The sequence below is a fragment of the Eucyclogobius newberryi genome, unplaced genomic scaffold (assembly GCF_026437365.1).
Source record: "Eucyclogobius newberryi isolate DKJ021-1_F unplaced genomic scaffold, fEucNew1.0.hap1 SCAF_9, whole genome shotgun sequence".
NCBI lineage: Eukaryota > Metazoa > Chordata > Actinopteri > Gobiiformes > Gobiidae > Eucyclogobius > Eucyclogobius newberryi.
The window spans coordinates 19,241,745-19,268,916 of NW_027316532.1; the positions used below are offsets into that span (position 1 = coordinate 19,241,745).

Below are 27,172 nucleotides of genomic sequence, written 5' to 3' on the forward strand. Positions count from 1 at the left end.
AACTATGCCAACAATGCCGTATTTAGCAGAGTGATCAAAAGGTATTATGGATTATAAAACTCTAAGCACGAATCAAAAACATTGGCGCAAATCGACAACATTCCGGCCAATCGCCGACACAAAAATCTGCCGATCGATCAAGCCCTGCTGTTTATTGTCTTCTCAGATTAAGCAAGTAAAGAACATTAGGTCATAAATTAGCAAAGTGAGTGTGTGTACCTATATCTTAACAAAAATAACGTTTGTGGACTTCTCGTCGGAATTAACACGATCGATTAAGCAAACGAGACGGAAGCGAAGTTCTTACGATAACTGAGACGTTATCGTAACGTAAGAATCGGCGTAAACGTTTTCTCTGACCTGCTCCGGGACGCAGTCGTGGTTGATCTTCAGCGTGTACTTCTGTTTGTCGTTGTTCGGAGAGACGATCACCCAAATCACCACGATAATCTGACCTGCAAATACAGACAAATTAAAGGAGACTCGCAGCGCTGAGTCGACGTTCGTATAGCTTTTAACCCTGTGATAATAGTTTCTCTCATCACTATTTTGCGTACTCCTTTTGTATTTTCTGTTTTCACCGACCCGACAAGGTTAAAATGAGACCGTTTCGTGCTGTCTGCATCTAATTATAAATTCTTGTCCGCGAACCAGGAAGTGCGCCATTTGCATGCTTGTCCTCGTTAGCATGCTTGTCCTCATTTGCGTGCTTGTCCTCGTTAGTATGCTTGTCGTTGTTAGCATGCTTGTCGTCGTTAGCATGCTTGTCCTTGTTAGCATGCTTGTCGTCGTTAGTATGCTTGTCCTCGTTAGCATGCTTGTCGTCATTAGTATGCTTGTCGTCGTTAGTATGCTTCTCGTCGTTAGCATGCTTGTCGTCATTAGCATGCTTGTCGTCGTTAGCATGCTTGTCGTCGTTAGCATGCTTGAAAGTCTGAAAGTCATGAAAAATGCGTAACTCATCGATTCGCCGCAATGATTTAAAAGAAAGAAAGGATTTTAAAAGCGCCATTTTCCAGAAAAGAAAAATCTGTCGTTTTAGAGCAAAATCTTTTGCGCGTACGCGATCCTTTATTACTAAATGCCAGAAATAAAGCGTAATGTGTCATCTTTAGAGCGAGACGATAAACCCAGCGTCACTTCTGGACAGTAACTGCTAATTGCTCGTCTGGGGACTCTTTGTTGACACCGTTTCGAGACAAACGCGCCGCGGGAGAACGGCACTAATCAATAGACGGAATGGTGAACGCTTTATTGAAGACAAGACCAGAAGGTACTGTTGATGCCAGGATTACGTTTACAGGTCGCCGCTTCATCTTCGGGCTGCTCTGGTTCTGTCGCCAGAGTCACTGTACGATGGCACGATACAAACGAGTTCCATTTTAGTGTATATAACGTCAACAAAGTATTCGTTCAGGAGCTGGTGTAACTAAACCTTTGCTGAATTGTCTGGTTTGAGGAAATCGCTGCAGGAAAACTGGATTAATGAAAGTATAATTGGCACAGTTAAATAAATAGATTGCATTAAAAGCTCAATACAATAATATATAGACTAATCTTCTTTTTTTTTTTTTAATCTTTAAATCTGATTGGAATCTGCAGTCTAAACTCACAGATCACATTTATCTTGACTTCTGCTCTGGAATAAGAAAAAAACATGTACCCGTATTTTCTGGACTATAAGTCAGCCAAAAAAATGCATAATGGAGAAAACAAAAGTAAAAAACACATATAAGTCACACTGGAGTATAAGTTGCATTTTTGGGTGAAATGTATTTGATAAAATCCAAGACCAAGAACAGACATTTCCTCTTGAAATGCAGTTTAAAATAATAACAGATGAGAGAACATGGTGAATAGGTGTACGTATGCTAACGCTAACACCTTTAGCTACATGACGCACAGGCAGAACTGTGGTAAGTGTCTGGTATGTTAACGTAACATATTAACAGTTATTCAGATAACTATAGCATAAAGAACATGCTAACAAGTTTACTAAAGCATCAGTATTACCCCAAATCACTAAATCCATTGAAAACTTCTTCCTCTGTGTCACTTCTAAACAACTCCACAAACTCCAGAGGTAGAGGAAGTGCAGATTCTTCTTCTGTGTCGCTTAGAGCGCCCTCTTGTGGTTGACAGTGTGAAACTAATGAATAATATCACATATAAGTTGCTCTGGAGTATAAGTCGCACCCCGGCCAAAACTATGAAAAAAGGTGCGACTTATAGTCCGGAAAATACGGTATTGGAAAAGATTGGAAGTAAACAGATTAAACCTTTGACAGAAAATTACATTTGGACTTAACGTGGAACACATTTTGAAGACTCTGGACCAATTGGGACCATTGCTTTAATTCAATGCCATCTTGTTTAGTTGATATGTATGTGTATTTATTTCCCGCTTTCTGGTCTAGTTCTGTTGTGTTCTGGAATTCCACTGGATTTCAGAACTATGTATCTGGGCCAAAATGCACCGACGATCAAGGACTGGACTATTATAATGGACATTCGTAAAACAGAAAAAAACACATTTGGACTCAAATTGAGACAGACTTTGGACAAAATGGGATATTTTTTTTAGGCTTCTCTAGGCCATTATTTAATTTTTTCATTTATTTATTGGATGTCTGCTGCTTTTATTTTGTGCTTGTCTGGTCTTGTTTCCCTTTCTCTGTGTTAGTTTTGATATGTTCTTTAATTTAAAAAACAAAAACATTTAAACTGATTTGAGTCACATTTTAATTGCAACGTCTCTACAAAAAAATCCGTACGTTTTTAGAGATGGAAAAAACCAGAGCAGTCAAATCAAGGCTTCACAGACACAAAACATGCAAAACTCAGAAAGCCTCACGCCCTCCAGGAATCCCACCGCTGCCGTCGCCATGGTTACCTTTGTCCAGCTTGCTGTAGATGTGCTTGGGCAGCTCCAGGGTCGACTCCACGTTGGGCGGGTAAACGTACAGCGCTCGACTGTGCGGCCCACTGGCGTCCCGCAGCTCCACCGAGTCTTTGCAAACGTTCAAGATGTTCCTCCTGAAGTCCTGCACCTCCGGGTCCTTCACCAGCTCGAACTCGATCACGGGCATCCCGATGGCGAAACCTGAGGACGCAAAGAAATCACGTTCAATTTCTGACTCTTCTGAACACATTGCGATTCAAAATGGGCCAAATGATGTAGTAGATACTCCAAATGATGCGCCAAATGATGTATACGGAGTGTCTATACATCATTTGGCGTATAATTGATGATAAATGCCAAATGATGTATAGATTCTTTATTCCATCAGACTTTAAATTTTAAAGCAGAACTAAGTATCTGTGGTGATAGAGCGCACCCTGCAGCTTGTTTTCTTTCTTTATTGTAATAAGACAGTATGATCACATACAAAAACATTTAACGTTTCCAAATACAGTGATCCTCGCTATAACGCGGTTCACTTTTCGCGGTCTCGCTGCTTCGCGGATTTGCATCATGCATTGTGTTCTGCATTCTGATTGGCTAAACAGTCTCTCCGCGTCTTCTCTACCTGTGTGTCAATAACGTTATGGATTAATATGTACACGTACGTAAAACCACTTGCCAAATTGAAGTTTGCGAGGCCGGTGAGAGCGCCGGTGAGAGCGCGCGTGTGCGCTGCGGGACACGCCGGTGAGAGCAGCGCGCGTGCGCTTCAATGTTTTATGGAGTATTTCATTGTATAATAACTGTAAAAAAATAAAGGTTTCTACTTCGCGGATTTCGCCTATTGCGGGTTTGTTTCGGAACGTAACCCCCGCGATAAACGAGGGTTCATTGTATATATATATAAAAGAAGAAAAGAAAAGAGCCAGGGTTTCTCAGGAGGGTTGTCTTCGGGTAAATGTCACACGGCTGATTTTCAACTCAGAGACAGCAGGGGGCGACGACGGCCATGTCAAATGCCCCGAAAATACATATTTAACCATCACAGGGACTTACAAGGGTGTTTAATAAAGTAAAAATGTTACTTAGTTCTCCTCAAAATGCTGATGAAACTCTGAACACATTTTCAGTGTGAAAATTTCAAATTCTAAATTCAGTGTAAGATTCACTAACTTGGATCAGTTGCTAATGTCTTGCTTTGCTAAATTCACCCTGTATTGAGACTTCTGACTTTGAGGACTTGAAAATCTAAATATTCAAAAGGTGAATTTTATGAGATTGTAGTGTTTAAAATTTAAGATCTGATCAAACAAATCCTCTCCATTACATTTCCTTCTCCAGGCCAAGTACGAGTCAGGTTTGTGGAGATGCAAGCCCGCTCACAGACAGTGCGAGTCTTTTTCATAATTTTTCAGCTTGATAAAAACCACAATGCGATTTTACTCTTACGATTTTATGTTTATTTTTAGGCTAGAAAAGTGATGTACATTTTAGATTCAGCCAGAAAATGAAATTATGTCAAGCAATTATGATGCACCTGACCAAAGCAGCCATTAAGAGGGAATATGTAAATATGTTGTGACGGTACTGTAGTTTCTTAAATTATGTCAAATGTACTTTTATCCTGTTTCGCTGTTAAAAGGATAGATTTATAGTTACTTATTGTGATACTTGCCATTAGGCAGAATAAATGCCTTCTAATTTGAAAACATTTATTTTTATTCTGTTACAATGGGATGAGCCCTCTGACATTTTCTTAATGTATTTTATTATCATACATTATACATTTATTTTCAGTCAAATCAAACAGTCTGGGATGAATCAGGCTCAGTTTGTTCTCCAAAACAACAAATAAAAAATGACTGATTGGAAAATGAATCGCTGACCTCTAAAATAACCGCTAGTTGCGCTCTACTTACCGATTTCCCTGTTGAGGATCTTCTCTTCCCTGTTGCCGACGGGTTCGATGACTTTAAGAAAAGGCTGGAAGAGCCGCAGGTCGCACAGCCTCCGCGTTTCATCGTAAAACTCCTCGCGTTCGGCTTCCTGCGACAAAAAACTCAGTATTATAACACTTTAGTTTCCGTTGCCCCGCAGGCGTCCGCCGACTCTTTGGTTCAAGTGCGGCCTGTTTGACTCCGCCCAAGGGCAGCGGAGATGTAAAAGCGGTGCTCGGCCCGATCGCCTGTACCTGCGTAACGCTCACAAAGATGTAGGACGTCTCCTCTTGCAGCAGCTGGTGCAGAGGATACTTGCGAGCCTCTTTGAAGAGCTCGTGTTTGATGGTGATGAGCGTGGCTTCGCGGAGACACTCCAGGGTCAGGATCATACCGTTGGGAAGCAGACAGTCCACCAGGATCCTGAACAGAAGGAGCGCTTAAAGCATTTGGGAGTTTTATGAGGGCCTCGGAGGGGAACGTGACGGCTTGAAATGCATTTTACACATGCGTTTATTTAAAAAGATCACTTAAAAAGCTCACACAGCCACAGTACGACACAAACTTCAATCACAAGGTTTCTCTTTATACTGGTCTGTCATTGCAATGTTGTGAGTTTGATTCCTGACTCAGACTTTTTACTGTATGTCCTCCCTTCTCTCTCATCCCACATTTCACACTAATTTCCCGTCAATAAAGCCGATGGGCACAAAATGTTTAAAAAAAACAACTAATAAAAATGGATTTCAATATTCATTCTCTCAACATAAACAGTATAGTTTTAATAATTGCCATTTAACACAAGAAAAACTGTGTTACTTAAGTTTTTCAATAAAAATCAAAGGCTTTTGACCTGTCCATTAAAGAAAGCCTTTTAGTCTGTGTAGAACTTATTTTCTCTGGACGTCAGCAGCTCTGTGTTAACATCACATGATCTTTTGAACGCAGTGTGAATTAGGGATGCAACGATACAGTTTTGTCACGATTCGATACACGAGGGTAGCTTTGGCTCTCATCAAAAATGTTCAATAGTAAAAAGTAACGTAGTATTTGCGGTAATTGGAAAAATGTATTCAACACCTATGATATTAACTTGAAACACAACATTTCAAGACGTTGCAGCACGACAACTGTAGATATGTCTAATGTTATGAATCATGTATCAGCTCTGAACTGTTAACCTGTCAAACACTTTTTAGAATATACCATATTTTCCGGACTATATGTCGCACCTTTTTTCATAGTTTTGGCCGGGGTGCAACTTATACTTATATTTATACTTATATACTTATACTCCGGAGAGACGTATATGTGATATAATTTGTTATTTTCACACAGTAAACCGCATTTCATACTCCAGTGCGACTTGTATATGTTTTTTTCTTCTCTATTATGCATTTTTTGGCTGGCGTGACTTATACTCTAGTGCGACTTATAGTCCGGAAAATACGGTACTCGATATGTGCTGCTGGGAGATATACACCCCCATTTCATGACTTATTTCTCCACGTGATGTCTTTGATTCGCTCATGTCTGTGGATGCATTGGTTTCCCCCGTCTCCATCAGCGACGGACGGAAGCTTCGCCCACAGTCTTCACTCTCTCTTTTCTGCCTCTTTTCTACCCGCATCGTATCGACTCGACTATCTTTGTGAGTGCGTATCGCTCTTGACTGATTCCACGGAGCCGGAGCGTGTGAGCGTGGGGCGGCTTACCTGGGGGGCATGAGGTGGATGCCCCACAGCTCCCCCGACGACGGCCGCGGAGGCATCGCGCCCTCTGTGCGTCGCCACCTCGCACAGAACGGGCCGAGAGCGCAACCTGCAAGACCAGAACGTCGGACCATCAGAAATACATTTACTGTTATATCATTGAAAAGTAGATTTGTACTGCAAACGGTAAAGGAGCGGCTCTATCTGGACGAAGGTTTGTCTGGTTACATAAAGCTCACACTACTATTATTATGTATGTATGATGAGGAACTGCGCTTCTTCCTCAATTTAACAAGTAATTGTAATAATGTTCCGTTTGCACATCGCTTACAACTGTAAAAATAGTGTAGTGTATATTATGGACTTTTTTTCTCCACAAGAAAAGCTAGAGTTTTTCTATTAAGAGTGTTTTTTTTTTTTAAGCTTTCTATAAGTTATCTGTTCTCCTACTTCTGTATCTACTTGTATTTTGTATTCTGTATCTTTTGTATTTAGTAAAAAATGTTCTACTTTAGTTGTACAATCGGGACGCGCTAGAATCGCTTTAATTCAACTTGTTTCGACTTTGTTCGGCTGGATTATTGATTATACTCTGGAGTGACTTATATGTGATACTATTTGTTATTTTCATACTTGCAACCGCATTTCATACTCCAGTGCAACTTATATATGTTTTTTTCTTCTCTATTATGCATTTTTTGGCTGGTGCGACTTATAGTCCGGAAAATACGGTAATCTACACAGAAAAACAATTAGACAGCCTTCACTTTATCTTGACAACAACAAAACATTCAGCGACGTGTTTTTCTCTGTGTATTTTCCCGTCGCCGTGACCAATCTGTTGTTTTTGGCTCGGAACGACTGTTCGCAGTGCCAGATCCGGCCACAGGGAGCAGAATGTGTCACGACGGGGGCCTGAGTCACCGTGTTGTGTGGCGTGTGTTGGAGCCGTGTGTTGGAGCCGTGTAAACAGAGCGATTCATAAGGCACAGAATATGAGCTTGAGCGGCATGAAATGTGCAATACGGACAATAAACTGTACAATACGGACAGTAAACTGTGCAATACGGACAATAAACTATACAATACGGACAATAAACTGTACAATACGGACAATAAACTGTACGATACGGACAATAAACTGTACAATACAGACAATAAACTGTACAATACGGACAATAAAAGGATTTTACTAATCAACTAGTCAAAGGATTATTTTTATTGTACAGTGAGACATTTAAATACATTATCAACCAAATTAAGTTGAAATATGGTGACTGACAGTTGCAATTTAGAGGATTTTTTTTTAAGATTTAAAGAGAATCTTTAAGATTTTTTTACATTTTGATTTAGGAATGGCATTGTCTATGTCAGGGGTGGGCAATTATTTTCCTCCGAGGCCCATATTCGAATCCAGGCAAGTAGCGGAGGGCCGGCCCGCCATCATTGGTGTGAAAAAAAATCCCAAAAATTAAATATAAAATAAAATATCACTTTTCTGTCAAATATAGGCTATTGAATCTATCATTTAATTTATTTCACGTCATAGGTATTAAGGATACATGTGCAGACAGATGCCTGAGGGAAAAAAAGGAAGAATTTTTTTTTTTTTTTTTTTTAAATATTACTTGAACAAGCTTGGCGGGCCGGATTGAGCGGCCCTGCGGCCGATCCGGCCGTAGTTTGCCCACCCCTGGTCTATGTCATTAAAAATCCAGATAACGATTATGATTATCAAATCTGTTTACAATATTTTTTCATAGTCGGACAGTCACAATTAGTTAATTGTTTCCGCCCTGTAAGACTGTGTTTTCTGCTTCAGTGTCTGAATGTTTTGGTTTTTGGCACAGCATGATTAAAAAGGCAGCTACATAACGACTATGAATCTTTTCCCGTGGAGAAATTATTGTTGTTCAAGATGCTAGATACATAATTTATCTCAATAATCAATATAGCAACAAATTAAGCTTCTTCATTTGACAGAAATGTATTCTTTCTAAAATAGATACCCCTATTTTTATAGTTTTTTCATAGTTTTGGCCGGGGTGCGACTTATACTTATATTTGTACTTTGTTATTTTCACACTTGCAACAGCATTTCATACTCCAGTGCAACTTATTTATGTTTTTTACTTCTCTATTATGCATTTTTTGGCCACTTATAGTCCGGAAAATACGGTATATTGAAAAGGGCATTATTTTTCTTATTCAGTCTAAATTAGCCTTGATTTAGTTTCGGTTTTGTCAAATGTTCAAATCCGGCGCTTGACAATTTGCTGCGTGTCCTTCCCCGGTCTCATCCCCCATTTCACGCTACACTGTCCTTCCAAATAAGGCCAAAAAAACAACAAAAAATAAATAAAATTGTCCAATAACATTGATATCCCAGCACATAACAGCAATATCACATTCAATATCAGCTCTAAACGAGGCCGTCACCTCCACGTTTAATGCCCCACTGTGGAACATTCCAGGCAAAGCAATAACATCTCCATGGAAACAGGGAAGTTTAGTTGAAGAAGTGATAGTGTTTGAAGTTGAAAAAGCTTACGTATCAAAACATTATGGATAGACAAGTCAACTCAAGTAAACGCAACGTTACACAAAAATAATATGAGTTAAAGCGCCCCCTACAGTTGGACGACTCATTGAACTAAAGTTATGTTGAGATAAATATATTTAGAATTTGGCTAAAAAAATATATATTATAATTTCATTTCCTGTTTGTAATTGATGACTTCACAGTAGGAAATTACCCAGCAACTACTCTGCAAAAACTCATCTAATGTCATATTTTAAAAAAAAAAGACAAATAAAAATATATGAGAGCGACTTTGTTTTGTTGAATTCATGTTTAGAGGTTCATAAAAGCTTTTTTCTTTGTGTAAATTCTGCATAAACTTTGACTGGAATGAGTGTCCCTAGTGTGATGTCACTTCCTGTCATTTTTCACAAATACCTGCTCGATTGTTGTAAAACTATAATTTATATGTACAACAGGTACAAACACATCAAATAATGTCAAAATTAGAAAATCTTAAAAACCTGTCATAGGCACTGTAAGGTAAAAAGTATTGGGACAAATTACTGCTCGAGGGATGAGAACATGATGTATTTACTATGTATGAGATTGATGAGAATAACACAGAAATATAGCCGCAAGCGGCAATGATCGGCCCTCGCCACGCCGCCGCCACACCGCCGCCACGCCGCAAGAGGAGGGGGCGCTAACGTGCCCCAATTGTCCTTTTATTACGCCTACTGCTGAATCTGTGACGCTGTCACATCTTCTCCCCTTTGTTTTACCATCAAAAAGCTATTTTATTTTGAATTCTTGGCAAAATGTGCGGCTTCGCCGCACAGACACCGTGACTCTTTGAATGAAAATGTGGATAACTTTTGATGGTCCTGAAGATGAGTCTCACCAAATTTCAGGTTAATATGTCTAACGCCCTGGGAGGAGTTTGTGAAAGTCTAAAGTGTAAACATGTTCTGGCGATTTCCCCATTGGAATAACATGAAAGGTTTCGATCATCGTTACGGCAACGCCATAACAATTATGACATGGGTCTCATTGACTTTTTTGATGGGGATGCCAAAATTGAGTTGTGTGTCAAATTTCATATAATTTCGCAAAACTAAACATTTAACCTCCATATAAAAGCTGTAGGGGGCGCTGTGGCGCCAAATGAATTTATTTCACTTCAAGTAGGTTTAGGGCAAAGAGTTTAACAACTGATTCTAATTTGACGCAATTCGGACTTTATCTGCGCAAACGGCAGAAATTTTAAATATGGGAGATTTCTGAAATTCTAGCTACAGTTTGCGGCTTCGCCGCACCGAGACCGTGAGAGGTATCAATGTAATTTGGATAACTTTTGATGTCCCACTCCTCAGTAGCATTTTCACCAAATTTCAGCTTTTTAGGGCCAACGCCCTGGGAGGAGTTCGTAAAAGTACGACGTTTGGAAAAACTCCGAAGTCATGTTTAGCCATTTTTGAAGCAATATGGCCGACATTTGGTTCGGGGGACGGCGTTGCCGTAATAATATTTTTTACTTCTCTTGTCACCATCTACCTCTGCGCCAAATTTCATGATTCTACGATCAGATTTTTTTTGGGTCATTTCCCATCTCTCAATGCATTTTTGGTACATTTGGTGGCGCTGACGCGCCAATTTTTTTTATTTTAGAAAAGGGAAATAGCCAGAATGTAGAGAGGCACGATTTTTAGAGGTGTGCAAATTTTTGTGACTTTTCGTCAATGTTCACTGGGTGAAAAATAGGGGGGTTGGTCCCGAGAAGAAGAAGAAGAAGAAGAAAGAAAGAAAGAATAATATTCCGATGCGAAAACAATGTTTCCCATTTTTCAAATATCATAAACTATACATTTTCGGAAAGCGCTCGCGCTTTCCTACCTCATGGTGTGGGTCCCTGGTCACTGACGGGTACTTTCGATAATTTTGAGTGGGCTCCGCCCACTTTGTGTTTTTGGCCCTCTATACAGTAATAATGTTCAATTTTTGCATTACATGCTTATATGCACGGAACATGCAAGAGATGGGGAACGTATTCGTGAGCTACTTAGCGCAAATGAGTGCTTTATATGGGGATGACGACCGCTTCGCGGTCGTCATCCCAATGTAAAGTGCTCGTTTAGTGCGAACTTTTGCACGGGCTTCGCCCGTTTACAACGGTAATGTTCCATTTTCCTACAACTAATTAGTATGCACGGGGCGTGCATGAGTGGAGGAGTGCGTTAGTGAGTGTTTGGAAGTGGGCGAGCGCTTCGCGCTCGATTTCGTGCGCACTACGTGCGCACTTTCGCAGCCGTGCTTCGCACGGCCTTACGAGATTAATAGGCCTCTCGCCAGCTTGTGGCGCTCGGGCCTAATAAGGCACAGATTCTAATATTTCCAAAGAATTGCTCATATTGTCGACATAACACGTTTGTCACTTACTCACAGTGTGAAGAGGAAGCAAATATTTCACTCAAATAAGAATACTGTCACTTCAAACGCAATAGTAATCAAGCAGAAGTGAGAGTTTCGCGTCAGAAAACTGCTAAAAGTAAATGTAACAACCCACTTCTGCTATATGTCATTTATAAAGACTGATATTTTGATTTATTTTCTTTTTTGAGCAAAAGCGAGCGGCGCGGTTCAGCCCAAGTGGAAACAATCCGGCCTTTGAGCGACGCCGAGCCCGATCAGGATGCAGATACAGCCTTCGGGACAAAAGAGGACGCTTCCTCAAAACACAGGAAGTGGGGAGGGGGAGAGAAACCCCTGGGCCCGGGCACAAACACGCTCTAAAAACAAACACGAGCACAAGACTCGCCGCGGAACAAGCACCTCGCCGTCAGAGCAGAACGTGACAGCGGCGTTTGCATCTAAATGAGGTTTATAATGGACAGTTTACGTACACAAAGCAGACGCAGAGCTTTACTGGGGCTCATCTGTAACGCTTTTCCTGCTAAGGGTGAGTTTTAGGGGCTGTTCTTGTCTAAATACATCAGAATTTAATAGATTAAATGTGAGTGGCAATTAAGCTAGAGCAATATTTATGATCTGGCAAAAAAAACGGCAATAGAGAAGTACTAAAACTGCATCTTCATAAGTAAAACTGTCCCGTCAGTATAAAACCACAGCTGACTCAGTCCATTATAGTTTCCTCTTTCTTTTGTTGCCCACATAGATCTGTTTAATCCAAATAAAATACAGAATACATAAGTAAATTGGTGGAATTACGACGACAGCATCGGCCGATTTATTGAGGTTTACGACGAACGGTCATGGTTTGGTCCGGTTCTAGTCCTGATGTAGACTTCGTTTGGTCCTTATTTTACTTTTTGCCACAAGTTCAGTTAAAAACAAATTAAAGGAATAATAGAGGATTTTTTTGCAGATTTGAGAACTCAAGCGACTGTTAGTCCCTTTTTATAAAATGTGCATGTATACATGTATGCATGTGCACTCTCACCCCCCACCCTCTTGTTGTTTCCAAGAAACAACAAACCTTGTGCGTGAGCTACACGCTGCTACACGTGCATTTGTTTATTAGCGCGACGGATCGCATCACATCTCTCGTCTCCGAAGATTTAATTTTTGTACTGTACACTGAAGGAACTCGCTAAATACACACCGGCATATCAACCACGCATGTGCAGCCATGGAAACGTGCAGCTATGCTGGGGAAGAGACTGCAGGTGTGCAGTAGCACGCAGGGAATGATTGACATGTGGGAGAACTACTCGGCTCTCCATGCCACGAGGAAATGAGGCTCAGATTGCTCGCCAAAAATCCTCTATTATTCCTTTAATATGTTAGTCAAACTCTTATCAAACACAAAACCGAGACTAAATCAGAGCTAATTTAGACAGAATCAGGAAAATCATAAAATCAACCTTTTAAACATCGTCTGTGTTTTTCTTATTTTTTTAAACCATTTTCATTTTAAAAACAGTACATTTCCATCAGAACTTCTGTGTTATAGAGGATACAGTATTGATACTAAGAGCAATAGCAACTAAACTGACAATGTTCAAAATCAGAAATGAATGAAGATACCATAAACTTTCACTCAATTTCTTGATCGATCTTGATTTCCGTAGTGAATGTGAATGAATAAAAGATCAATCCAGAAAAAAAAGCTTGAAAATTGTAATGATTTTCATTCCGTGCCGTGCTTGTGTTTTCTGTTCAGTGCAACTTGCTTTTTGTCTTTTTTATTTGGGATTTTGCTCTCTGGTCATGTTCTGTTCTGAGTTTCATCTTTTAAAAATAAAAATAAAGAAAATTGGTAAAATCACTGGTCTATTCCTTGACTCCCAAACGGATATTGAACAGGAGCAGTTCACACAGAGGAGGCGCTGCTCCAACACAGCTGTAAACACAAGATTAGTTACCAATAAAAACAAATATAATCAGTTCTATTCCACGCCCTGTAGTGTTGTTTTACGACAGCTGCTAAACACAATTGCAATAAGTCGTAATCACGTGTTTGTTGCTCAGAAAGGGCTTGGCCAGTTGTTACGATGCAAACGCCGCTATTATAATAACGACCGTCGCTTCCAGAGGTTTCGATTTGTCTCGGCAAACACCGCAAAGGAAAGAAAACATGAACAGGATAAACACAGACCTGAGCGAGCTGTCCTAGTCACACGGCAACGGGACAGTTCCTTCCTGCATTTTCAATCCATCTTCAGCCTGCGACCAGACAAAAAAACAGACAAGAATAGTTTACATGCACGCGAGTACCGTATTTTCCGGACTATAAATCGCACCTTTTTTTCATAGTTTTGGCCGGGGTGCGACTTATACTTATATTCATACTTGTATACTTATACTCCGGAGCGACTTATATGTGATATTGTTTGTTATTTTCACACTTGCAACCGCATTTCATACTCCAGTGCGACTTATATATGTTTTTTTCTTCTCTATTATACATTTTTTGGCTGGTGCAACTTATACTTCAGTGCGACTTATATATGTTTTTTGAATGAATGACCGTCTGTAATGTTTTTGCTTTCATTTTTGTCTGTGCCACATGACATTAGCTTTTTTGTTTGTTTTTGGTGCATCGCTTTCCTCGTCAAAACCGGCACAAGTGTGAACAATCAGACAGAAATCAGATTACTCGCATCGGACGTCACATGACATTTCGATAATTAGATTTTTGGTGCGCGTGAAAACAAAAGACGCTGAAACAACGTGTTGAGAGCGTTTACGTGCGCCGTAGAAAACATAAATAATGTGACTTGGCGACTGGCAGTTCAGAAATAACGTCCATTTACTGGCAACTTAAAATGTGTTTCGATTAATCGGAATGATTGTAACTATGATTCGATAATTGTAATTGTTAACTGGACAAAGAAACAAATGCCAAAATAATTTCAGCTGCGTTATTGAATGGAAATGTCAAAGTAGAATAAAGAGGTTCTGACTTTCATCCATTATACACTTTATATGTAAATAATATATATCATGAAGCCTTCTCTCACCATATGTCAACCTTTAATTGGATAAAAATATAAAAAAGAAAAGAAAATTGAAAAAAAAAAGTGCTGAAGCCTTAGATAAAAAAATAAAAAATAAACATTATTTCAGATACATGGTCATACCCTTGTTATTGCTCTTCCTATAAACACATGAGGCTAACACGCTAGCTGCTAACATAACTGTCATCCTTATTCTGCTTAATTTAAATCAAATATTCAACAATAACATTCAATATGAGCTATTAATTCAGGCAACGGTGTGTCAGACTAACCTTTACAGAATCAGATGGATGCAAGAATCCCCTTCACGGCGCAGGTACGGAGCCGTTTTGCCCGCTCTCCTCAGCCTCTTCTCCGGCTAGACGCGGCTAGCTCTCGCCGCTAGCCGAGCCGAGCTCCGCGCACACCGGGAGACGCGGGGTGTTCACCCGGCGTGCTGAGGGAGCCAGGCCGCTGTAGCCAGCAGGAGTGTCCCGTGGCGGTGAGGGAGGAGGTGGAGGCTGGTTATTTCCCAGGTGGAGGCAGCAGAGAGAGCCGCATGTTGGTGATGTTTTGGGGCAGATGCTCTGGCTCCGGGGGGGGGGGGGGGAGGGGGGGGCGGCTCTCGCTCTCGTCCTCTCCCGGAGAACACGCCTCATGCGCGGGGGGAAGTCTGCTGTAAATGCACCTCACACACGGTTATCATGAGCTGCTGTGCATGTGTAGTACAGGGCTGCGGCGATTAACCGACCATTCAGCTACAAAAATAATAATAATTGTAATTTGATAATCGTAATTGTTATCTGGACTCTGCAGACTCTAAAACTCTTACAAAAAGAGCTTGTTAGAACAAACAGTGACATATCATAAGTTACTAAACTGACAGCAGGAGCTCTTACATTTATTTAGATACCATACACTTTCAGTCATTTACTTATTATATTTATTTATTTATAAATGGAACAGTGCATATTAAGGACCATACATACATGAATACATAGATACATAAATAAATAAATGTAAATATGCCAGATTTTAGCCACAGGCTAGTTCCCATATCACAGTTAGTGTGAATGCTTTGCACAGCTTCACAAAGGTCAACAGACATACAGACAAAATCATAAAAATTGAAAAAAATAGAAGAGGGATGAACAATTATTTTATTTCAGCAGTGTTTTTCAACTTGTCAACTAATCAAACTACGACTTTTTTAAACATATTAATGAAATAAAGGTTTAAATATGGACAGGAGGCTTCTAGGAGAGGTATTATTGATGAAAATGAAAACTTGACATTTTGATTCAGTAATATCACTGAGAGTTTGTTTAGTCCATTGAAACAATTATGTTTAACAACATACGACGACGATCATTAGCCATGATTAGTGGATTAATAACTTGGAGACAGCAGGAGGCCGACCCTCCACCAGAAAAGTGACATCATGCACCTTTAACAGCCGTCAGTCAAAACGAAAGTTTAAGTTAAAGTTTGCAGTTGCGTGACATTTGTATTGGTTAGTTTAATGGGGAAATGGTCATGTTTAGAAGTGTTATAAGTACACTTTGTCCTACAAGAGGAAAACTGCAACAACAAAGTAGCCAACAAGTACATTTAAATATTAAATAAAATAAAAAAAGTTTAAAATAAAAACTGTAATAAAGCTTTAAAAAGAGGCGTGGCCTACAATAAGTGACTGAGGTAAAGTGACTGGGCCGTCCACATAAAACATCTTCACCATGTCATACACTTAATTCCCCACTGACTTCTGCAATAAGGCTAAAGTTATTGAAGTATTGGCCCGTAGGCTTTAGACAGGACAGCTGAGCATTCTTTTACAAATAAAGGAGCGAGGGAGACTGGAGTGACTTCAGCCTCAGTGTTGGAGAAGAACCTGATCAAACACACCTGAGAGGAATGCTGTATGCCTCCCTTATCGCTCCCCATGTCTCTCATGACAGAGCCGTGTTTGATCCTGTGAAACTGATGATTTTGAATTTGACCAGATTAAATATGTGTGTGTCATCCTTATTTGCAGATTAACATTAGTTTGTCCCCTTTGTTATTTTGAGTCATAAACATCGTCACTATGAACGATATGCACATCTTAGAAAACATCATCATAAGAGCCAGTGATGCACATTCTGATGATATTCACACGGCAAAGCAGCAGAGTAAAGTGTTAATCATCCTAATGTCTCCGTGACTCGCATCTGACACTGGCTTTTCACTCACGGGACACTTATTGCCACTAATTGTCGCCGCTTCTATCTTTTCAGCGCGCGCCTCGGTTTACCGCGGCTCCGGTTCCTAAATAACCGCGTGCCGCAGCGGGTGGCCCGTGGGGAAGACGGTCCGTTATACATCCACGGGTGCGACATATTTACGCCGTGTGCCAGGACCCGCCGTGGCTTTAGAACCGGAGCGTACCACCGTGACGCGGAGGGGCCTTGCGTCAAACCGGCGGGACCGCGACGTCATACGCGCAGAAACACGGGACGGGGCGATGTAAATGCGTTTTTTTTCGTGCGGGGAATGTGCGTTTTGCGGTGATCGGTGTGGCACGGGGAGGATGTGATGCGCACTGGTGTTTGGAGATGCGCATTGGTCACACTCCGGGTGAATGTGCGCGCACGGCGGAGGCTGCGCAGTGCAGGCTGCGCAGTGGAGACCGCGCTGAGAGGTCCGCGCTCACATGTCCCGTCTCCTTCTTTCTGCTTCTGCTTCTCTTTCCCTGTTTCTGTCGAAGTGACAACATAGAACACGCGTTTATGGTAATTGATAGGGCTAAATGTTGCAATGCTATTTATTTGTAGATGAAAAGGAATAATTCATACAGCTGAATGTCTGTTTTTCAAGTAATAAGGATTTACAACTTTCAAACTTTCAAAAACTGTAGTGAAACCACACTCTACTGCAAGCTGTACTTTCCAACCTTAAACATTTATGCTTTTATAGTGATTCATGGTAATTTATGATTATGCATTTATATTTATGATAATGCATTTATTTATGCATTTAATAGTACATGGAAAGAGAAATATTTATATTTATAATCTGCTAAAAATTCTCATAGTGATTGTTTTTACAAGAAAAGAAGCCAAAAGTAAGAGACATGTATTATGCATTTTTTCAGGTACAGTACATGGTAATGAAGTATAACATAATTATCATAAATTTATGACCACCAATCATTAAGTGGGATTCCACCATCAGGACCAGAGCATCTCCAGGACCTCGCAGCAGCGCAGTCCTCACAGTGCAGTCTTCACAGTGCAGTCCTCACAGTGCAGTCCTCACAGTGCAGCTTCATACTCTTGCTCCGGTGGCGTGAGACTCTCCCTCCCTCCCTCGTTCCCTCGCTCCCTCTCTCCTCCCTCTCTCCTCCCTCTTTCCTCCCTCGTTCCTCCCTCGTTCCTCTGCACTCGCCGCACGGGTTGTTGGAGCAGCAGGAGAAGTTGTCAGTCGGGGATGAGAGTGCGATGATGGCGCTGCAGCTGAAAACCGGGGATGCGGCGTACTACCACCACCACCATCACCACCACCACCACCACCAGCAGCAGCAGCACCGTCCGCATCTGCACCACCACAGCCCCGCGGAATACTGCGGGAATTTCACCCCGCCACCGGCTGTCAACTACGGGGACAGCGGCCATTACCTCCCCCGGCTGCCAGGTGAGGAGCGCGGGGTCGTGGATGAATGAGGAAGAGGAAGAGAAGTGTGGAGGTGAAGGAGGAGACGTAAGGAGGTGCAGGAGGTGGTGTCAGGAGGTACAGGAGGTGCAGAATGTGGTGTCAGGAGGTGGAGGTGGTGTCAGGAGGTGCAGAATGTGGTGTCGGGGTGGAGGTGGTGTCAGGAGGTGGAGGTGGTGTCAGGAGGTGGAGATGGTGTCAGGAGGTGGAGGTGGTGTCAGGAGGTGGAGGTGGTGTCAGGAGGTGGAGGTGGTGTCAGGAGGAGATGGCAGGAGGTGGTGTCAGGAGGTGCAGGAGGTGGAGAGGCGGAGATGGCAGGAGGTGGTGTCAGGAGGTGGAGATGGTGTCAGGAGCTGCAGGAGGTGGAGGTGGTGTCAGGAGGTGGTGTCAGGAGGTAGTGTCAGGAGGTGGTGCACTGATGCGTTTGCACTTATGAACATTCAAACTCAAAGCCTGTTTCATGGTTTTGGACTTGGCTGTAATAAATGGCTTTAATTTAAACCTCAGCGTGTCGTTCACTTTGATTAATCGTGACATCTCGGTGATCGTCAGTCATTGTAGCGACGGTCGTAGTTGTATTCTGGACTATACAGACTCGTGCAAAATTATAATATTTTCTTTATAAGCTGCATTAAAAAAAATAAAAAAATAAACTATTTCAGTTCAACCTTTATTTGGTTGATAATGAATTGAAAAAGTACAATAATACAATAGAAATAATCTCTTTATTAGTTATAATCGCTGACCGGTCGACCACGAAACAAGTTGTTAGCGGCAACATTATCACTGTAATAAATAATATAGTGAACACAGTGAATACACTTTAAACAGGGAGGATAGTTTGAGCCATATTGAAAATGTCATTTAAAAATCAATATCTCACATTGTCCAGTTATATCAAAAATAAAGATTTAAGTTAATATAGCGCAGAGTTTTTACAGTTGTTGTGGCAAATTAGATTCTCACTTGAATTCAAATCTAGAGAACTGAATAACAAGAAGATAATGTGACATTTTTCAAAATTAAATCAAAACAATACCGACATGATACAAATTGCTTATAAAAAATTGGCTATTTTATATATTTTTTAATCTATAGTCATCTTTTGAGGTGGAACTCATCTTGTAGCCCCATTATAACGTTAAAGTATTTACATAAAAAGGTGAGTGTTAATTTGAGTACCGTATAAATTGTGCCAGCCAAAAAAATGCATAATAGAGAAGAAAGTGTTAATAAGTCGCATTTCTGGGGGAAATTTATTTGATAAAATCCAAGACCAAGAACAGACTTTTAATCTTGAAATGCAGTTTAAAATAATAACAGATGAGAGAACATGGTGAATAGGTGTACGTATGCTAACGCTAACACCTTCAGCTACATGACGCACAGACAGAACTGTGGTAAGTGTCTGGTATGTTAACGTAATATATTAACAGTTATTCAGATAACTATAGCATAAAGAACATGCTAACAAGTTTACCAAAGCATCAGTATTACCCCAAATCACTAAATCCACTGAATTCTTCTTCCTCTGTGTCACTTCTAAACAACTCCACAAACTCCGGAGGTAGAGGAAGTGCAGATTCTTCTTCTGCGTCGCTTAGAGCCTAGAGCGCCCTCTTGTGGTTGTCAGTGTGAAAATAACAAATACTATCACATATAAGTCACTCTGGAGTATAAGGCCAAAACTAGGAAAAAAACCTGCGACTTATAGTCTGGAAAATATGGTATTGATATAATGCATATTTGACTTTATAGTAAGACAAAGTTGTCAATAGTTGTTTATTTTATTTTATTTGCCTCTATTAGTGTTCAAACGCGGCTAATGCTCAATCCGAAAACATTTATTTATTGCATTTTCTCAATATATACAGGCCGGTTTAGATCATTGAAAAGTCATCATGAAAAGTTAGTACGTTTCTTTCTTTCTGTGACGTAAAAACAGTATAAAAAAAGTATAAAAACAGTATAAAAACAGTATAAACAAAGACTTCCAGATCATGCAGGGTTAACAGCAGCGGGTGCAGATCTGGGTTTAGAGTAATCGAGTGTAGCTCAGTGGTCACCTCTTTGATTAGCTGCGTGTCCAGTCAGCGCTTCTGCCCTTTCGGCTTTGCTGCAGCTCAGACAACATGCCTTATCTGCGGAATGCACCTGAACCTACGGCCGCCCCGAGTATTGTGCCGTTCACGTTCAATTTAAGCACTGAATTAACTCCTAATTTGTTGTTTAGTGAATCTAGCGTTGGGTATGTGCAGAATACTGCGTGAAAGGGACATAATATTCAACACTGAGCTGTGTGTAACTTAAAGGGCCCGTGACAGGTTTTTACACTTCTCTAATTTTGACTTTATTTGATGTATTTATACCTTGCGTACATATGAATTATAGTTTTATACCAATCAAGCAGGTATTTGTGGAGAAGAGGTTGAAAAATCTGTAGAAAAATGACAGGAAATGACATCACACTAGGATTCCAGTCAAAGTTTATGAAGAACTTACACAAAATAACCTTTTTTTTAACTCTCTAAACATGAATTCAACAAAATAAAGTTGCTCTCATACATTTTTATTTAGAAAATTTAAAAAAAGATGTGACATTAGATGAGTTTTTTCAAAAGTTCTTAGTGTTATGTCATCAGTTACAAACAGGACATGGGACATTATAACCCCTAAAAACGTGCTATTCTGTGATAACATTATTGATAAACTTCAGCAACATTTCTAAATATATCAAAGATAACTGCATTTTAAGGTCAATGAGCCCTCCGACCTGTAGGGGACACTGTAACGTATTCACAAACCTGCAACTTGGCCTGGCTCAGTCGGATAGACACGGGAATAATGCCATTCTGCGGAACATTCGAGGCAAAGCAATGGCATTTTACAGGATGGCGTGCACGTTTAAATGTCCTGCAAAAGCTGAGGCAAAGCGGTGATGGTTGAATCGGTGCGTAAGGGCATCCGATACACATACACGTACCAAAGCAGCGCTATTATCTCGCCATAAAAGGCTCGTACTCGACCAAAGACACGTTCTGTGCGTTGATTACTCGACTAAACGTGGCCATTGCGTGCTGCTGCGTGAAAAAAAGCCCTCAAAACTAAAAGATCTGACCAAATATAGAAGAAGATAAGATAAGAGAGCCTTTGTCCTTTATTTGTCCCATAATGGGGGAAATTCCAGTGGTGCACAGTTCACACGGGTCAAGAACAGCAGAACAGAGACATGCAATAAAAACAAGAGAAATAACTTTTGAAATAGACTCGGCGCTAACACATTGTGCAGGTAGAGCAAAAAGATAAATTAATGAATGTGGCTGTGACCCTGGTGTGTGCTGTGCAGCTTATGGACAGAATAAATAGCAGGAAAAGGGACTTCTTATATTATTATGTATTATTATGTACAATAAGTGGCTATGGCTATGGTACAGAGCAGTTTATGTACAGAATACGTGACAGATAAAGGGACTTCTTATATTATTATGTATTATTATGTACAATAAGTGGCTATGGCTATGGTACAGAGCAGTTTATGGGCAGAATACGTGACAGATAAAGTGAGGATTAGAGGTTATGTCAGGCCTAAACTGCAATGACATTGAACAACAAACACAAAAACACAGAAGAGCAGAGAGAGAGCTCAGGGGATCGAAATAACATTAAAACATGGCTTCAACACACTATTATATACGACCGGGAGGATGAACCTTAAACCTCCATTTCTGTTTAAAGAGGGATTCTCAAAAATGGCCTCCTTGATTCAAACCATCTCTTCTCCTGCTTAGACGCTTCACCTCACCGTCCTCAGAAGAGTGGTGTGTGGCATTAAAATTAAGATACACAGTCAACATAATGATTGCAATGATAAAATAAATATGGCGGTTAAAAGCTCTGTAAAGTCACTTGTGCTAAATACAGCATGTCTCCTCTCCTGGTCGGTTTGGTTGAATAAATCGGTGTTACATTGGCACCGTTTGGCCAGAACCTGCTGCCGCTGAAACTTCTGCTGTTTGAGTGGTTTAAAGTTGAGTTGAACCGACCGCTGACAAACAGGCTCTAAATATAGACCCGTTCACCTGCAGTCCTCATCTGTCACTGTTGTTTTTCACTTTATCGCTGTAGTGCATTTGGGTTTGTGGCTATTGTTGGCGTCATAGTAAAGCCTAGTCCTCCGCTCATTAATATTAACAATGATATAACAATGATGTATAACTAATCAGACATGCAAAGAGAAACAAAGCATCTCTCCACTCCGGTCAATCTGCCTCCAAAAGACGTATAATTGTGCATTTTAATCAATATCCTATAATATTTGTCAGAAATAGGAGCTAAATTATTGCAACTTGACCATTTTACACTTCCTGTGGATTATTCAGCAAATCATTGGCGTACAAAGAGGTGCAGAGGTGGATTTTGTCTTGAAATTATAGCTTTTTATTAATTCCATAGTAACTTGTTATTTTGTTGTATCGAGAAATGATTGTGATGTTGCTGTTAATCCCGGCCATATTGGTTGTTATTGCGATATTTGAGATTACCTTTTTACATAATAACAGAGACAAAACCAAGACTGAATCAAGGTTTATCAAGACGTTATTATACGTTATGGATAAGTTTGTGATGTTATTGGCCTTTAAACTTGCTCTTGTGTAACTTTACTTTGGCCTCTCACGTTTTAAAGAACTTACTATACTGTATCTACTGGAGGCACACATTATTTTGTATCAGTCAGGCGTTCCCTCATCAGGATTTGTGTTGGCGCTCCATTAAAATCTCTACCTTTGATGTCGCAAATCTGGGAAGTTTGAAACTGAGTGTTTTCTGAGGCTCAGTGAGAGAGAGCTTCCTAAACAAGATTAATTAAAGGACACATATTGTGCTAAATTGTGTTTTCTGAGCTTGTAACCATTGTTCCAACAGTGTTCCATCATCAGAAACACATCTGGAGTAGCATTTAGCTTCATTCACACACGTATGATGATTCCTGGTTAGAAAATCGTCTCCCCTCCGAGCGCAAAAATCACCCCGTTCACACATTCTCACACATTTCCCTGACTCGTGACGTTTTCTCCATCCGTGACGTGCCTCCCGAGATCGTCTGCTCTGTTTTGTAAGTCCATAAATCATCACCAGACTCAGTTTGAGAATTTCTGCCGTCAAAAATCCCAACATTAGCTTGTGTTTTTCTCTCGATATGTAGTTCCCTCTGCTGCCAGTAGATAGCTCATGCAGTTCTTCTTTGGGATAAGCCAGCGACATTGGAGGTCATTTGTTTTCTTTAAACTCTAAAACCCGATTTGCCAAACTAAATATACCAGAGGGCACTAACAATAGAAATAACGCGTAATATTTGTCCTTTAAAGTAGCGTAAACAGCTGAACGTTGCAGGGAATCGTGCTCAGCACAGTAGCACTTCTCGTCCGAGCAGTAGCCAACGTCTCGCCCGGTTGTCGGCGGCTCGCATTGCCGTACAGTCGCAGTAAGTGTGAAGGACGCTCGTCTGCTTTTCGGCCCGGCGGAGCATATGGGACGAGGGCGCTGGGCATGTGCTTCTCATTGCTTCATAATTGATGCGACGTGACTCAGTTCAGCAAGAAAGAAAAACAAGAGGCTGGCCTACTTAAGATCCTCGCTAGAGACTCCCGCGACCGTCGGGCAAAGTTCTCTGCGCTTTTAGATCCCGGGGAGAGGCACGGTTAGACTTAAAGTGTCGTTTCCGTCTGCGGTTCTGTCTTGGCTTCGGCCGGTTACGAAGTGTGTGGGTTTCATAACGAGGTATCGGAGGGAGAGGCTTCGTGACTTTGCGTTTGCTGAATGTCCTGCGTCTGTTTTTGCCGGTAGCATGGCCATTTGCCCGTCTTTTTGTTGTTTTGCACAGTCATTCAGGCCCCTTTACTAATTTGAACAAGTACCGTATTTTCTGGACTATAAGACTCACCTTTTTTCATAGTTATGGCCGGAGTGCGTCTTATGCTTATACATACTTATACTTATACTCCAGAGCAACTTATATGTGATATTATTTGTTATTTTCACACTTGCAACCGCATTTCATACTCCAGTGCGACTTATATATGTTTTTTTTCTTCTCTATTATGCATTTTTTTGCTGGTACGACTTATACTCTGATGCGACTTATAGTCCGGAAAATACGGTATAATTCTCAGAACAAACAGAACAACATTTGCCCTTTAATGAACTGTTTTAAATTGTTGTTCAGAGCTAGTATGAGACCACGTGGTTACATAAAGAAAGTATGTTGATTTTGTGTTGGAAATGACAAAAACAGAGTATTTTCAAATAATTTTTTTGAGGTATTGAAATTGGTATCGAGCATTGAGTCTGTTTGAAATCGAAATCAAGTTTGAAATGTCATCATCGTCACGTGACAACACTCTTCCTGCATAATTAGACAATATCCCTCCTTTTGAGAGTGGCCAAATTACATAAAACAATGATATTTACACAGAAAACAAGATAACAAACAAAATAACCATCACTTTTCTGGGATCCTTTCTCAGGGTTGTATTTTCTTTCGTTAAGGATTATTGAGTTACTGAGTCGCTGCAGATTTGGGATTCATCAGTTTTATAACCATTTCCTTGCACTTTTTCTGTATAAATAGTGGGTCAGATACATACGTAAAGATACTTATTAGTTATTTTTTTTAGCTTTTTAGTCGTCTAATCGATCGGCAAGGCATGTTTTTAGTCGACCACAGCCCTAAAAACGATACGGTTTTATAACAGTCTTTAATGTAAACGAATATTCGCACTCTTGATTCGCGTTCTGCTTCTACACATTATCGATCCGGGGTGAAAACGTGGAGGAATAATTCTTGTTGTTTGGGACTTGAAAAGCTGAGATATCGAGACCTTTCTGCTAAAATCTCGACTCTCTGCGCAGTAATCCTAGCACTGCCGTTTGCCGTCGTGTCGTTCCCGTTCGCTGAGGTCGCCATGACGCCTCGGGTGTGTGTAAAGTGTGTATAAAGTGAGTGTAAAGTGTGTGCGTGGCCCCGGTGTTCTCGTCTCCTTGCTTTGGTACAGTTCCGGCGGGCGAGCGGTGTTGGATGTAGGTCTGGGACAGCGCTGCCCTTGCCACGATCGCGCACACTCACTCACTCACTCAAGTAAGGCCAGAGCTGTTTTGTTGGCAGAATAACGTCTTATCTTTTATTCTCGTACCTCCACCAAGACATTTACAGGAACATTTTATCACATTTCTGAAGCAAAAATACAAACTGATTGGGCCAATTGTTGGATAAATAATTCCAAAATGTAGGCTTATTCTTGTTTGTCAGTATTGTAAACTGATTTATTTCTATTTGCTGGACTAAGCAGACAAAGCAGTATTTATGGACTAATATTAATCATACATGTTTTATTTAACTTTCTATGGCTTTTCACTTGGGCTGAAGTCGACCGAAGTCATTCTCAGTCGATGAAAGACTTGCCTGTCGTATCGATTGGTTGACTAAAGCTAATCTGACCATAGATATGATCTAAAATACACTGCATACGGTAAAGAACCAAAAACACAACACAAATAAAGGGATCGGTCAGAAACTTCACTTTGTGGTTTGTCCTTTGTGTCAACGAATGAAAATGTTGGTCGACTATGACGCTATCGGCAGGTTAATCAGCTAAACGACCTAACGCTTACAGCCCGCTTTTCACAGACTTGTAAAGGGAAAGTCGGTTATAAATCTGCACTGAAAAGCTTAAAATCACCCAAAAGTTGACATAATGTTGATAATTTGATTTGTTTATAAGTGGAACCAATACAGGATCTTTTAACATCTCGAGCCGAGACTGAAACAGCGATTTATTCACTCTTAACTTAAAGTGCTCATCATAGATTGGACCACCCATTCCACTAAAACGCAGGGAACATTCAAGGTTTTACTAAACATTTCGCCCATTTTTAACCACTTTTAGTGACGAAGTAATTTTAGTGACGTTTAGAATGTTACTTCCTGGGTGGACGTGGTTAGCAGGAAGTCGTGAAAATCGCCATATTTAGAGGTTTACTGTCATTTGTCATTAACGCATTTGTACAAAAAACCCGACACTGCTGTTTGATTAGGATTTAACGTTAGCTATCTAAAGTAAAAAGTTAACATCGACTAAACTTACAGGTTAGCTCTGTTAAACGCTGGCAAAGAGCGATTTTATCACCGGTCACATCAAAATCACGACTTTCCGAGATAAAAGCACACGAACGCAAACAAGTCAGAACCTACGACTTCTCCTTGCGGAATCCCGAGTTCCCGAGGGGCACATGAGCACAGCGTTAGCTCGAGGTAATTCAGCAACTGTTACCTGGCAAAATTGTAAACAAGGACCAAACTCCCTATAAATTACACAATAGTGATGATTTGACACATAATAATGCCATATAACACCTTCATTTTGTTCAATGATTGTGTAAACTGACAGAAAAGTGTGTCAGTTGCGTGTGAATTGTCCGTCCCTTTTTGATGACATCACAGAGCGATTCTGTTTCAGCACTGAGCTTATTTCCTGTCATTTTCAACTTTTCTCACTGGACTGATGCAATACTATGATGAATATTTGCGGGTTCTACTCCACCAAATGAAGTCATAATTATACAATCACGGGAACTTTAAGCTTCTATCTGTTTCAATTCATCAATTAACTGATGAATTGACCGAAAACATTTACAAAACGTGCATAGCTAATCAGAACGTAGTACTTATAACGCTTTAAAAACATAATATTCAACCGCAAACACGTTTATTTTCCTGTCGACTGAAAGGCTTTATGAATCCAACAGAAAATGCATTTAACAACAAGGCTAGATTTCAAGTGGAAATGGAATAAATTGTTCATAAAAATGTCTGAATTGACGGCTACATTGGTTTAAACGACTGCTAAGTGCTTGTCTGAGTCTAAAAAGTGGAGCTCTACACGTACTGCGAC

The 27,172-nt window shown here is 40.5% G+C and overlaps 2 protein-coding genes across 3 annotated transcripts in view; one reads left to right on the plus strand and one right to left on the minus strand.

Annotated features, from left to right (window-relative positions):
* LOC140353899 (phosphatidylinositol 4,5-bisphosphate 3-kinase catalytic subunit alpha isoform-like) overlaps nucleotides 1-6,665 on the minus strand; it is a 37,046-nt gene extending 30,381 nt beyond the window's left edge. For both annotated transcript variants that reach the window (XR_011925934.1, XM_072438674.1), the window contains exons 1-5: nucleotides 6,558-6,665; nucleotides 5,097-5,265; nucleotides 4,825-4,951; nucleotides 2,894-3,103; nucleotides 361-455 (exon numbers count right to left, since the gene is read on the minus strand). Coding sequence is in view for 1 of the 2 variants with exons in the window: in XM_072438674.1 (XP_072294775.1) it covers nucleotides 361-455; nucleotides 2,894-3,103; nucleotides 4,825-4,951; nucleotides 5,097-5,265; nucleotides 6,558-6,613 (657 nt within the window). In the remaining variant the exon portion in view is untranslated. The remainder of the gene's footprint in view (nucleotides 1-360; nucleotides 456-2,893; nucleotides 3,104-4,824; nucleotides 4,952-5,096; nucleotides 5,266-6,557) is intronic.
* An 11,306-nt stretch (nucleotides 6,666-17,971) lies between these two features.
* The window catches only part of zmat3 (zinc finger, matrin-type 3), a 36,323-nt gene continuing 27,122 nt past the window's right edge, over nucleotides 17,972-27,172 (plus strand). The window contains exon 1 of the mRNA XM_072439390.1: nucleotides 17,972-18,206. Coding sequence (XP_072295491.1) covers nucleotides 18,014-18,206 — 193 coding nt within the window. The 5' untranslated portion in view covers nucleotides 17,972-18,013. The remainder of the gene's footprint in view (nucleotides 18,207-27,172) is intronic.